The sequence below is a fragment of the Pelophylax lessonae genome, assembly GCF_965119305.1.
Source record: "Pelophylax lessonae genome assembly, chromosome: 7".
Lineage (NCBI taxonomy): Eukaryota > Metazoa > Chordata > Amphibia > Anura > Ranidae > Pelophylax > Pelophylax lessonae.
In genome coordinates, this window is record NC_138774.1 from 266,337,561 (window position 1) to 266,350,220 (window position 12,660).

The window sequence follows — 12,660 nt, forward strand, 5'->3', positions numbered from 1 at the left end:
ATCTGGGATAAATCACTAAATGTGGTTACACAGACTTGAAGGTGCTATACAGGGTGAAAGGATCTATTATTCACTAGCTGGCGCTCAAAGGTTATACCCATACAAAATTAACCTACAACGTAGTAACTAAAGCCTGTAAACAACCTCAACCTGAAGAATCAAAATGGTACTGGTGTATACCTAATGCATACAACCCCAACAGCAGGGGGGTGTACACGTTTTTATCATGTATCCCTGGAGGTGGTAGAAAGTACCTTGTGCCTAGTAGTTAATGTTGGCTGGCTTTCAGTAGGGCCCTTCTTTGGTGGTGCTTTGTCACTTTAAGAGTGTTCACAGATCACAAAGGCTAAGCCGCTAAGTAGGAGCAGTCTCTGTTTTGGGTAACCATATGGGGTGGGAGGTTAGGTTATGTAGTTTAGCTCACCACATCCTGGCAGGTGGCTACTCTGGCACCAATTGCTTGGTGACTCACAGTTCCCAGTGATCAAGTCCCAGATCCTCACACAGGCCAAGGTCTCTCAGCCCGGACCATGAAGACTCAACAACTCTCTCAACCCAATCTCTGAAGGCAGCTCCAGCAGGCTCAGGTGCAGGTCTGTCCCCTCTTCCTGATATGGGGGAATAGACACAGCAACAGTTCCTCTTAGCTCCTCCTCGGGGGCACCCGAGCTGTATCACAGCTCCCTGTGTCCATTCAGACATGGAGCCCCAAAGCGGTCCCCCTCCCTATCCCTTGATTGACAGCAATGGCAGCCAATGGCGCCGCTGCTGTGTCACAGCCAATCAGGAGGGAGAATCTTAAGCCCCGTACACACGTACCGATGGTCGGCATACAAATGTTCCTCTTTTCTCCCCGGGATGTCGGTGTCTGCTGAAAAGTGCAAAGACAGCACAAGGACAGCACAAGAATTTTGTCCGCCGACTGCAGAAGTGATGTCATGTAATGGTTAACTTTCCCTGTGTTTTCTATTTTCTGAGCATGCCCAGTCTTGCAAATCTGCGGTCTGTCGGCCGAATTGTGTACTGACAGGCGAACAATCGTCCGTTCTGGTGTCGGCATACAAAAATTTACATGTTTGCAAGAAAGACTTTTGTCCGCGGATTGTGCGCAGACATCTGTCGGAGGCACCATACTAACACGCGTACAATCGGCAGATCCTTCGTCCACCGACGTTTGTATGCCGACGATCGGTACGTGTGTACGGGCCTTTAGACGGCTGAAACACTCCTGGAAATGTCTGGACAGAGAGATACCTCAGGTAAGTATTAGGGGAGCTGAGGGGGGCTGCTGCACACAGAAGGCTTTTTATTCTAATGCATAGAATGCATTAGAATAAAAACAAACTGCAACATAAAAAATTTAAATTATCACTTCATTCTGTAGGTTCTTTGCTTTCAGAAAATATTTAATGTTTGTGAGCTTTCACTGTAAGTAATCCTCAGGCCAAAAATGGGCATTTAAATGTGTGCAAAAAATGAAACAAACTGCTTGGGTTAAATCTAATCCTGGGGTCCCTCACATTTCTTGAAGAGAGAAAAAAGGGGGAACTTTTAGGCCTCTTTCACACGGCCGCTCCGTATGTCCGTATATCACCCATCTGTTTGCGGGTGATATACGGACATAATGCATGTCAATGGGATTGCGGATGTCAGCGGATGACCATCCGCTGACATCCGATTTGCGTCCTTTCAGTTCTGTTCCGTTTTTTGGAACGGAACAGAACCCTATTTTTCTTCCGTTTAAAAAATGGAACGGATGCAAAATCGGATGTCAGCGGTGTCATCCGCTGACATCCACAATCCCCATAGACATACATTATGTCCGTATATCATCCGCAAGCGGATGGGATGATATGCAGACATACGGAGCGGATGACACAAATGTCATCCGTGTCCGTGATAAAAAAAAAAAAATGCCGGAGCGGAGAAAAAAAAACGGAGCGGCCATGTGAAAGAGGCCTTACTCCCTTTTTTTGAGATATGGACAGCACACAGAATGATTGCCTTAGTGCTGGATCCCAGAAAGGTACATTTTATTTTAATAAGATTAAGTATTAACTTTAAAGTGTATCTGTGTGTTTTCTTTTGAACTATGAGGGGTCTTCAGAAAGTTTCCATACTTTTTTTGTATTTAACAGAGTTTAAAAAAGTGCAGAAGCTTTTTGGAGAACCCACGTATTATATAGTTACATGCCTAATGAAGGTCCCTTAAACACAGTACCTCAAGAAGAAGATGGACACTTAATGTGCACACCCTGGGGAGCAAGTGGGTACACATTCATTTCCCCTTGTTGACACGCTTTCCTGGGGATACAGAGGATCCCTTGGGTGGATTATTTCTTTTTGCGGGGACTCCTTCAATAGTGCCCCCCTCCCCCCCCCAGATACTGAGCGCATGTTGGTAGTTGATCAATGGGGTGTCAGCCCAAAACACTAGCTGCTGTAGACTGGTATCGTGCTGGAAGATGCATGTTTTTATTGTTTCATTTTATAAAAGTATAACAAAATACATAAATATACAGTGTGTGTGTATATATATATATATAATATCTCCTAGTTGAAGACAAATAGCGAGTAGGGGTACTATGCACCCCATATTCACATGGGAGGGTGGGACCTTCCAAAATTCGATAAGCTCCCTCCCCACGCCCACAACCACCATTTCAGAGTTGTGAGCAGAGGCTGTTGTCATCATCGACATGGTGCTTTGTTGAGGGCATGTGGTGTGGTATGGTTCTGGGGAGAGTTCCCTTCAATATCCATACTAGACTCAAAGGGTCTGATATGGATTAGGGGGGAGATCCACACCTCGTTTCCACAAAATTTATGTCGGCCTGTTTATTTACATTCTGCCGTTAGCACTGACAACAGGGATGACTCATCGTTATGGCATTAGGAGGGCGGGTACTGGCTCCTTAGAACCAATGACATATTCCTGATGCTGACAGTTGTTAGGATGCTGGCAGGTGCCAAATCACACACAAAATGCATCAAAAAATGCATGTAGATGTGATTTTGATGCATTTCTATTAAAGTCTATGGACCACAAAATCACACTGCACCAAACCAAAGTAGCGCAGGGCCCTTCTCCAAAATCACATTGCAGCTGCACTGTATGGATGTGAAGGGGTATCGTTGCAATGTTATTTCCATTATCTTGTGATTCAGTGAGATCCAAGTTGCATCTGAAATCGCATCACTGTGAACCAGGTCTTAAGGTTTCTTCTGTAGCTTGCTGTGCAAATTAACAATCTATAGATGGTCATTCATCCTATTTTAAATACCGCCAATGTGATCTATGAATGTTTACCTTGCCAACGTGCAAGCAGATGCCCCCCGACAACGTGATTGGCTTAAAATATAAAACAGATAAAAAAAAATTAGCATACAAAACAAAAAAAGGGGCTGACATTAAGCAAAAATCCTTTGCAAGAGAATCTTCTAGGTCTATGTATTTTAAATTACAGTGTTTAACTCTCCACCAGAGAATTTTTGGTGAAAGTCGCATACACTGCTTTCTAAATAAACTTTTAAATGAAAAGGCTTCCAATAAATTATTTGTTTTATTACAATAGTCTGAAAAATATATGCAAGCTACTAAATGCAAACCAGCCCACAGTGCGTGGACACATTTCAAATAATTATCTACTAAACACCGGTTTCTTGAGCATGACCTAGCCTACATTTAATCTTATTCAGGTTATTAATTGTAAATCTTCACTAAAACACCTCAAATTTCGAGTGTTCATGGCATAAAATGTCCATGGCATGAAATGCTCAGGGCGTACTGACTGATAAAAAAGCTGATCATGTTACTTAATGTCTGAAGATGTTGTTTTTCCCCTGAGGACACGTGTAGGGCTTAGGTGTCCTTAAAGAAGGAAAGATGCTAATTAAAAATATATGACAGGTGGTATCAAACCTTATTAGAGATATTACTAGCACACAACCACGTGACAGCAGTGAATGGCTTGAAGATAATTTAACTAAGGCTAGACAGATGTTACATTAGAAGGTTTAATTCTAAATCACAGTGGGGTTGATGTACTAAAACTGGAAAGTGCAAAATCTGGTGCAGCTCTGCATAGAAACCAATCGGCTTCCAGGTTTTATGGTCAAAGCTTAATTGAACGAGCGGAAATTAGAAGTTGATTGGCTACCATGCACAGCTGCTCCAGATTTTGCACTCTCAAATTTTAGTAAATCAACCCCAATTATCCCCATTAATGCCTCGTACACACGTTCAGATAATCGGACGACTTATCATTCGCATTTTGTTGCATGATACTAATATCGAATTCAACAATGCATATAAACGTAGGATTTTTTTCGTACGATTCTGAAAAAGCTTCCTGGTTGCGTAGCTACGTATCAGATGGTGCAAAACAAAAACAATGGCAGCCAGGCTTTTTCCATGCTATTTTAGTGTTTCTGATAATGCGCGGTCTTTGTCAATTGATTTTTAGCGGACGCATACTGTACTGATGAAACGATTGTCGTTCGCTAGGCTATCGTACAACAGATATTTTCCTGTTTGTCCCTTCGGATTTTATTGGACAAACTGTCGTGATCGGCTGTCGAAAGCTGTTTACTAACGATCAGATTATCGTGCGATCAGGTCGAAAGCGAGTTTTATCGTACGATTATCTGAACGTGTGTACGAGGCATAAGTTGGCCCATAAATAGAACCTTACAAAACCAGATTTTGTAGTGATCATCAGAAAATTGCAATCACCATTTAGTAGATCCATTAGTATATCTCAAGATTCAGGGGCTGCTGTAGGCACCTATTAAAATATCTGTAGAAATGTTTTATTTTAGCTGATAGAGTAGCTTTTTGTGAAAAACAGCGATAGGTCTGTCAATAACACTTTCAAAACTGTTGCACTTGACTATGCCCAAGCAGCAAAAGATAAACAAAAAAATAATTGAAATCCATTGCTAAATTGCATGCCACCTTAATTCTTGATTCTTTTGGTTACTTATTTTGTTTTGTATTAACCACTTCTGGACTGGAAGATTTCCCCCCTTAATGACCAGGCCATATTTTGTGATTCGGCACTGCGTTATATTAATGGTCAATTGCGCGCTCGTGCAATGCTGTACCAAAATAAGATTGATGTTCCTTTTTCCCCACAAATAGAGCTTTCTTTTGGTGGTATTTGATCACCTGTGCGATTTTTTATTTTTTGCGTTCTAATTAAAAAAAGAGCAACCATTCTGAAAACAAAAACGATTTTTCACATTCTGCTATGTGACATTCTTAAAAAATTTAAATTTTTTAACATTTTAGGCCAATTTGTGTTCTGCTACACATTTTTAGTAAAAAAAATCACAATAAGCGTATTTTGATTGGTTTGCACACAAGTTATCACGTCTACTAAATACGGGGAAAGATTTATGTCATTTTTATTGTTTTTTTTACTAGTAATGGCGGTGATCTGCAATTTTTAGCTGGACTTCAACATTGTGGCGGACAGATCGGACCCCTAACTGACATTTTTGACACTTTTGGGGTGACCAGTGACATTACTACAGTAATCAGTGCTAAAAATATGCACTGTTACTGTAATAATGACACTGGCAGGGAAGGAGTTAACACTGTGGGTGATTAATGGGTTAAATGTGAGCCTAGGTGAGTGATTCTAATTGTAAGGGGCGTGGCTTGTGAAATTAACATAGAGACCTGTGATCCTATATAGCAGGATCACAGGGGCTCTGTGATCATTCCAGGGAGAAGAACGGTCAGCTGTGTTTACAATAGCTGACCTTTCTTCTCTCTCAGCGGGGAGCGATCGCGGGTGTCAGGCGGCAATCTGAGCCGCTTGCCCCATGCATCGGAGTCCCCGCAGTTGCGCAAGTGGGGGTGGGAGCGCACCCCCTAGCTGCAGGGGCGCGACCAATGTAGATCTACGTCGGTTTGCGCAGGAGGGCCACACTGCCGCAGTAAATAGGGGGCGGGCGGTTGGGAAGTGGTTAATGACAAAGACCTGTTCCTTTCACAAACTGCTGTAAAGACAGGCTTGTGTAAATGGGTAAATCCCTGCAAATTAAAGGAACCTCTTTGGGACCCCCAGGTCACCAGAACTAGTGTCCCCATAAGAAGATTCTCCCTCTGTTACATTACTAGGAATAACCCAGAATTTGGGATGTTCTTTTACTTTCACTTTCAATGATAATGGTAAGCAGGGCAAATCTCCCTAACAGTGGAACAGACAGCAATAAAAACTGAAAGGTATTCTAATCCATCTCCCCTCTATCCAAAACTAAAAAAAAGTTTTGCTTTTATACTTTAACCACTTGCCCACTGGGCACTTATACCCCTTTCCTAACCAGGCCAATTTTAAGTTTCCAGCACTCTCACAGTTTGAATGACATTTACTCAGTCATCCAACACTGTACCCAAATTAAATTTTTGTCCTTTTTTTACACACAAATAGAGCTTTCTTCTGATGTTATTTAATCATGACTGGGTTTTTTTTATTTTTTTTCACTATAAATATAAAAAGACAGAAAATCTTGTTTAATGCATTTTTCTACATTTCTGTTTTAAAATGTAGCAAATTAGTAATTTTTCTTCATACATTTTGACCAAAATGTATACTGCTACATTTCTTTGGTAAAAATAACATACAGTGGGTACGGAAAGTATTCAGACCCCCTTAAATTTTTCACTCTTTGTTATATTGCAGCCATTTGCTAAAATCATTTAAGTTCATTCTTCTTCCTCATGAATGTACACATAGCACCCCATACTGACAGAAAAACACAGAATTGTTGACATTGTTGCAGATTTATTAAAAAAGAAAAACTGAAATATCACATTGTCCTAAGTATTCAGACCCTTTGCTCAGTATTTAGTAGAAGCCCCCTTTTGATCTAATACAGCCAAGAGTCTTTTTGGGAAAGATGCAACAAGTCTTTCACACCTGGATTTGGGGATCCTCTGCCATTCCTCCTTGCAGATCCTCTCCAGTTCTGTCAGGTTGGATGGTAAACGTTGGTGGACAGCCATTTTTAGGTCTCTCCAGAGATGCTCAATTGGGTTTAAGTCAGGGCTCTGGCTGGGCCATTCAAGAACAGTCACGGAGTTGTTGTGAAGCCACTCCTTCGTTATTTTAGCTGTGTGCTTAGGGTCATGGTCTTGTTGGAAGGTAAACCTTCGGCCCAGTCTGAGGTCCAGAGCACTCTGGAGAAGGTTTTTGTCCAGGATATCCCTGTACTTGGCCGCATTCATCTTACCCTCGATTGCAACCAGTCGTCCTGTCCCTGCAGCCGAAAAACACCCCCACAGCATGATGCTGCCACCACCATGCTTCACTGTTGGGACTGTATTGGACAGGTGATGAGCAGTGCCTGGTTTTCTCCACACATACCGCTTAGAATTAAGGCCAAAAAGTTCTATTTTGGTCTCATCAGACCAGAGAATCTTATTTCTCACCATCTTGGAGTCCTTCAGGTGTTTTTTAGCAAACTCCATGCGGGCTTTCATGTGTCTTACACTGAGGAGAGGCTTCCGTCGGGCCACTCTGCCATAAAGCCCCGACTGGTGGAGGGCTGCAGTGATGGTTGACTTTCTACAACTTTCTCCCATCTCCTGACTGCATCTCTGGAGCTCAGCCACAGTGATCTTTGGGTTCTTCTTTACCTCTCTCACCAAGGCTCTTCTCCCCCGATAGCTCAGTTTGGCCGGACGGCCAGCTCTAGGAAGGGTTCTGGTCGTCCCAAACGTCTTCCATTTGAGGATTATGGAGGCCACTGTGCTCTTAGGAACCTTAAGTGCAGCAGAAATCTTTTTGTAACCTTGGCCAGATCTGTGCCGTGCCACAATTCTGTCTCTGAGCTCTTCAGGCAGTTCCTTTGACCTCATGATTCTCATTTGCTCTGACATGCATTGTGATCTGGAAGGTCTTATATAGACAGGTGTGTGGCTTTCCTAATCAAGTCCAATCAGTATAATCAAACACAGCTGGACTCAAATGAAGGGGTAGAACCATCTCAAGGATGATCAGAAGAAATGGAAAGCACCTGAGTAAAATATATGAGTGTCACAGCAAAGGGTCTGAATACTTAGGACCATGTGATATTTCAGTTTTTCTTTTTTAATAAATCTGCAACAATGTCAACAATTCTTTTTTTTTTTCTGTCAGTATGGGGTGCTATGTGTACATTCATGAGGAAGAAGAATGAACTTAAATGATTTTAGCAAATGGCTGCAATATAACAAAGAGTGAAAAATTTAAGGGGGTCTGAATACTTTCCGTACCCACTGTAAATCAGTGTATCTTATTTAGGCTTGCCCTACATGTTCAATCGTCTTGTACAATATTTCTTTAGATTTACCAAAAAACATATAATATGAGGTCAAAACTAACAACTTTTAATTGTATCCAATTAGGCCGGTCCATGCACCACATAGTTTAAGGTAAATCTAAAGGAAAATTGTACAAGTCAATTGAACATATTAGTTTTTTTGAAGGTTATAGAGTCTACAACTATGGTTCCAATCATTGAAAATTTATCACACCTGATGTACTGACGACCTCATTTCTTGAGACACTAACAAGCCAGGAAAGTACAAATACCCCCCAAATTACCCCTTTTTGGAAATTAGACAGTTTAAGGTATTTAGTAAAAAGCATAGTGAATTTTTTGAAGTTGTCATTTTTTCCCCATAATTCTTTACAAAATTAAAATTTTATTTTCACAAAAAAAAGTCATATTAACAGGTATTTCTCTTACATGACAAATGCATACTTGTAACTACACCCCAAAACACTACTCCTGCTTCTCCTCCTCAATATGGCGATACCACGTGTAAGACTTTTTCACAGCCTAGCCACATTTAGAGGCCCAACGTGCAGGGAGCACCACCAGGTGTTCTAATGAAATAGTTTGTCACAAAATTAGATGTGTAATTTACTACGCTTTTGAAGGCCCTGGAGCACCAGGACAATAGAAACTCTAACAAAATGGCCCCATTTTGGAAAGCAAACACCCCAATGAATATTCTATGAAGCATTATGAATCTTTTGAACATTACATTTTTTTCCATAAGTTTTTGGAAAATGTGTAAAGAAAATAAAAATGCATTTTTATACTCATTTTTTTTTTTACACATTTTACGGCACTGACGGGCACTAATGAGGATCCACTGATAGGGTGGCACTAATGAGCACTTACTAATGGGCACTGATGTGCACTATTGGGCACTGATGAGCCCTAATAGGGCACGGTAGTAGCACTGATGATCACTCACTGATGGGCACTGATGGCATTTATGTGCACTGTAGGGCACTGATGGGCTTTGATGAGCACTGTAGGGCACTGATAAGCACTGTAGTGGCACCATAGGGCACTGATGAGCACTGTAGGGGCACTTGGGACTGCCACAGCAGCGTGAGATAAACTGGGCACTCACTATATTACATTGTAGCAAGGTGACATTTCTTCAGTGTTCTTCAGTATATGAAAAGATATAATAAAATATTTACAAAAATACGAGGGGTGTACTCACTTTTGTGAGATACTGTAGTTTTGGTAAATCTAAAGGAGATTGTACAGAGCTTTTACAATAAGTTTATATAGTCTATGGCTACCTTTAGCCACCTAAAATGAACTAGTTGCTAAATACTTCTAATCCTTGTTTGCTTTGCAACAACATTTTTAAAATACAAATCCACTTCAGTAACATTTAGAAAGTTAGGGGTAGCTCTTAATTGTGTCCAGGGAGCTCTAGCTTTGTGAAGTGGAGTTGTGCTGCCTGCCACAAGTGGGTGTAACAAGAATGTTGACTTCCAGTTACAGTATATATGTTTATTCTTTTATCATGGTATTATTGTATATTCTAGGCATAAATCTGATCAACACAGTGGCTTAATGATTAGCGCTCTTATCTAGCAACAGTCAGGTCATGGGTTCAAATCCCACCTATGCTACCTATCGCCTCCCAAAAGTTTCATTGGCAAGTGGATATGTGCGTAGGCGAAAGCATATTTGCCATCAGTGTGATACAATTTGTTTCTCGCTGATGGCACTTATGCGTTCGTCAAAGCACATATGCATTTGCCATTGCAATTCTAGGGAGGTGGTAGCATGGGTAGGATTTGCACTCATGACCTGCTAGCCGAGTACACTTATACCTAGAATATAAAGACGTACCATGATTACAGAATGAACATATATAAATAGAACTCAACATTTTCATAATATATGAATGAGACATAAAAGAAGTTATATATATATATATATAGAATAGAGATATATAATTCTTACATCAATGATAATATAAATATGAGCAAAAGAAGCAAAACAAGTCACATCTAATTTTTGGGGATTTAGCAATGATCTTGCATTTGTAGTTCAGGGGAATATAGATTCTCTTGATCTATGTTCATTCATTAATCTTGGTACTACTGTATATTCAAAGCATAATTGTGCTCATCTCAATGGCTTAGTGGGTAGCACTCCTACCTAGAAAGACTCAGACCATGGGTTCCATCCCAAGCATGGTATCATCTTCCTAAATTTTAAACAGCAGAGTATGCTGAAAATAGGGGAATACCTAATTTCCACTGCCACATCAGAATGGTTGTTTCCATAATTTGCATGCAATGGTATATTATTAGCAAAAATATTATTGTGTGTAAATAAAATAATCAAACACTAGCTAGCGAACATGCAGGGTGTTAGCATGGTTGGGATTTGAACTCATGACCCAAGAGCTTTTTGCTCATGAGCGCAGACCACTAAGCCAATGTGCCAAGTAAAATTAGACTTGCATAATAGATTAAAGAATGAACATAGATAATTAAAAAATAAATGTAACATGAAATAAAAAATGAACACATAACAGATATGTAACCTCATGGAATTGCATATATTACTCTGTAACAATCCTTCAGAACAGCATTCGTTAGCAAAAGAAGAAAACAAACTATGTACAATAATTGTAATATAAATAAATAGCCACACACGAGGTAGAGCACACCCCATATTTATTGGCATACATGTACACACATGATCATAGCTAAATACTGCAGTGCAGTTTTATATAAGAAACTTGTTGACAATTGCCAGTTATGGAACCGCGACTATGCCGATTTGGAATTCATAAATGCATATTCGCCTATTTCTACTTCTACTTTTCCGTTCACATGTTCACCTAGTTGAGGCCTCAATTGTTTTAATTGGAAGTAATTAAATGTAGAATGACTATTTCTTCTGCTTAGACTTTGTGAATTAGGCCCTATGTAACTATGTAATTCACACTGATTGTGCAGTCATCATACAATGTAGGAGGAATATGACTGGGGTAGTCAATTGTAGAGAAGGCAAGTCCAAGCTTTAGTTTCTACAGCTATCAAAAATCTGTCTTGGCATAGACTCGAGAGAGAGAGACATAATTTTGCCCCTTTGCAAAATTAGTAAGACTTTACCTAGAATATGTGATTCAGTTTTGGCCAACAGTTCTCAAATAGGGGAACTGGGGAAAGTGCAGAGAAGGGCAACCAAACAGATAACAGGCATTGAGGAGCTCAGCTATGAGGAAAGATTAGTTGAACTGAATTCATTCTTGAGAAGAGGCAATTAGAGGAGGATGTGATCTTCATGCATAAATACATAGGTGGTATATACAGCGAACTTGATACAGAGTTATTCATTTTATAATAATTACAGAGGACAAGTGGCCACTCTTTACGTCTGGAAGAAAAGATATTTAACCTCCACAGAAGAGGCTTCTAAAGCTTATAGATAATACCACCAAAGATTGTGGATCCAGGGAATATCCACTTGCCTTCGGGGAATCAGGAAAGAATTTTTTCCTCCTGTAGAATAAAGTGAACCATGTTTTATATAGGTTTTTTGGCCTTCCTCTGGATCAGGTGTTGGTATAGGGTTCTGTATATGGAGGTTTTCTATTTATTTATTTTTTTATATTAGTTGAACAAGATGGCCTTGTATCTTTTTTTTAAACCTTCATTACTAAGTAGCCATGTAAGGTGTTTATTGTCTATGCTGTGATTTTTGAATAGATTAATTGTTGTTTTCCAGTCAGTCTGTGTCGTATAATGATTTACACATCTAATTCATTTATCTATTTCTTTAATCTAGGTGCGCCCTCCAAGGCCCAATGTTCCTCGACGTCCCAAAAGCAATGCAGTTGTGGAAAGCCGTAGGACATCTATATCCAGCCCCGACCAGTAAGTGCCAAGATTTATCCTTGTCTTTGGTATACCATGGGAGGTTTGCACAGTGTTTTTCTTTGCAAGCTTGTCCCAACTAGTACATTGTGTCCTTTTTGCTGGAGATTCTTATTGCTGGGAACCTAAAGAAGGATTCTCTTACTCTCATTTAATGCTGACACTCACAATGTACCTGACTCACATCCTGTGCCAAAATTTAACAGTGGTAAATTCCAAGCACTAGTAATAACACTTTGTGTTCTATATCATCCACTGTAAAAGGTGGCACAATTTTTACGCAAATTGAATAAACCGTATTAATAGGCCACAGTGCATTTCATACAGCTGGAATGTTGAAATCCAGGCTGGACATAGATTGTCTGAATACAAGAGGAATGTGCATTCCTACTTGGTATCCTGTGTTCCATATCTGTGAAGGAGTTTCTTTTTATAAAGGCAAGTTGCTGCTTCTCTG

The 12,660-nt window shown here is 40.2% G+C and overlaps 1 protein-coding gene across 4 annotated transcripts in view; it reads left to right on the forward strand.

Annotated features, from left to right (window-relative positions):
• Positions 1-12,660, forward strand: part of DENND1A (DENN domain containing 1A) — a 1,402,774-nt gene that overhangs the window by 1,336,856 nt on the left and 53,258 nt on the right. For all 4 annotated transcript variants that reach the window (XM_082262893.1, XM_082262895.1, XM_082262894.1 and 1 more), the window contains one exon: positions 12,115-12,203. In XM_082262893.1, the coding sequence (XP_082119019.1) occupies positions 12,115-12,203 (89 nt within the window). The remainder of the gene's footprint in view (positions 1-12,114; positions 12,204-12,660) is intronic.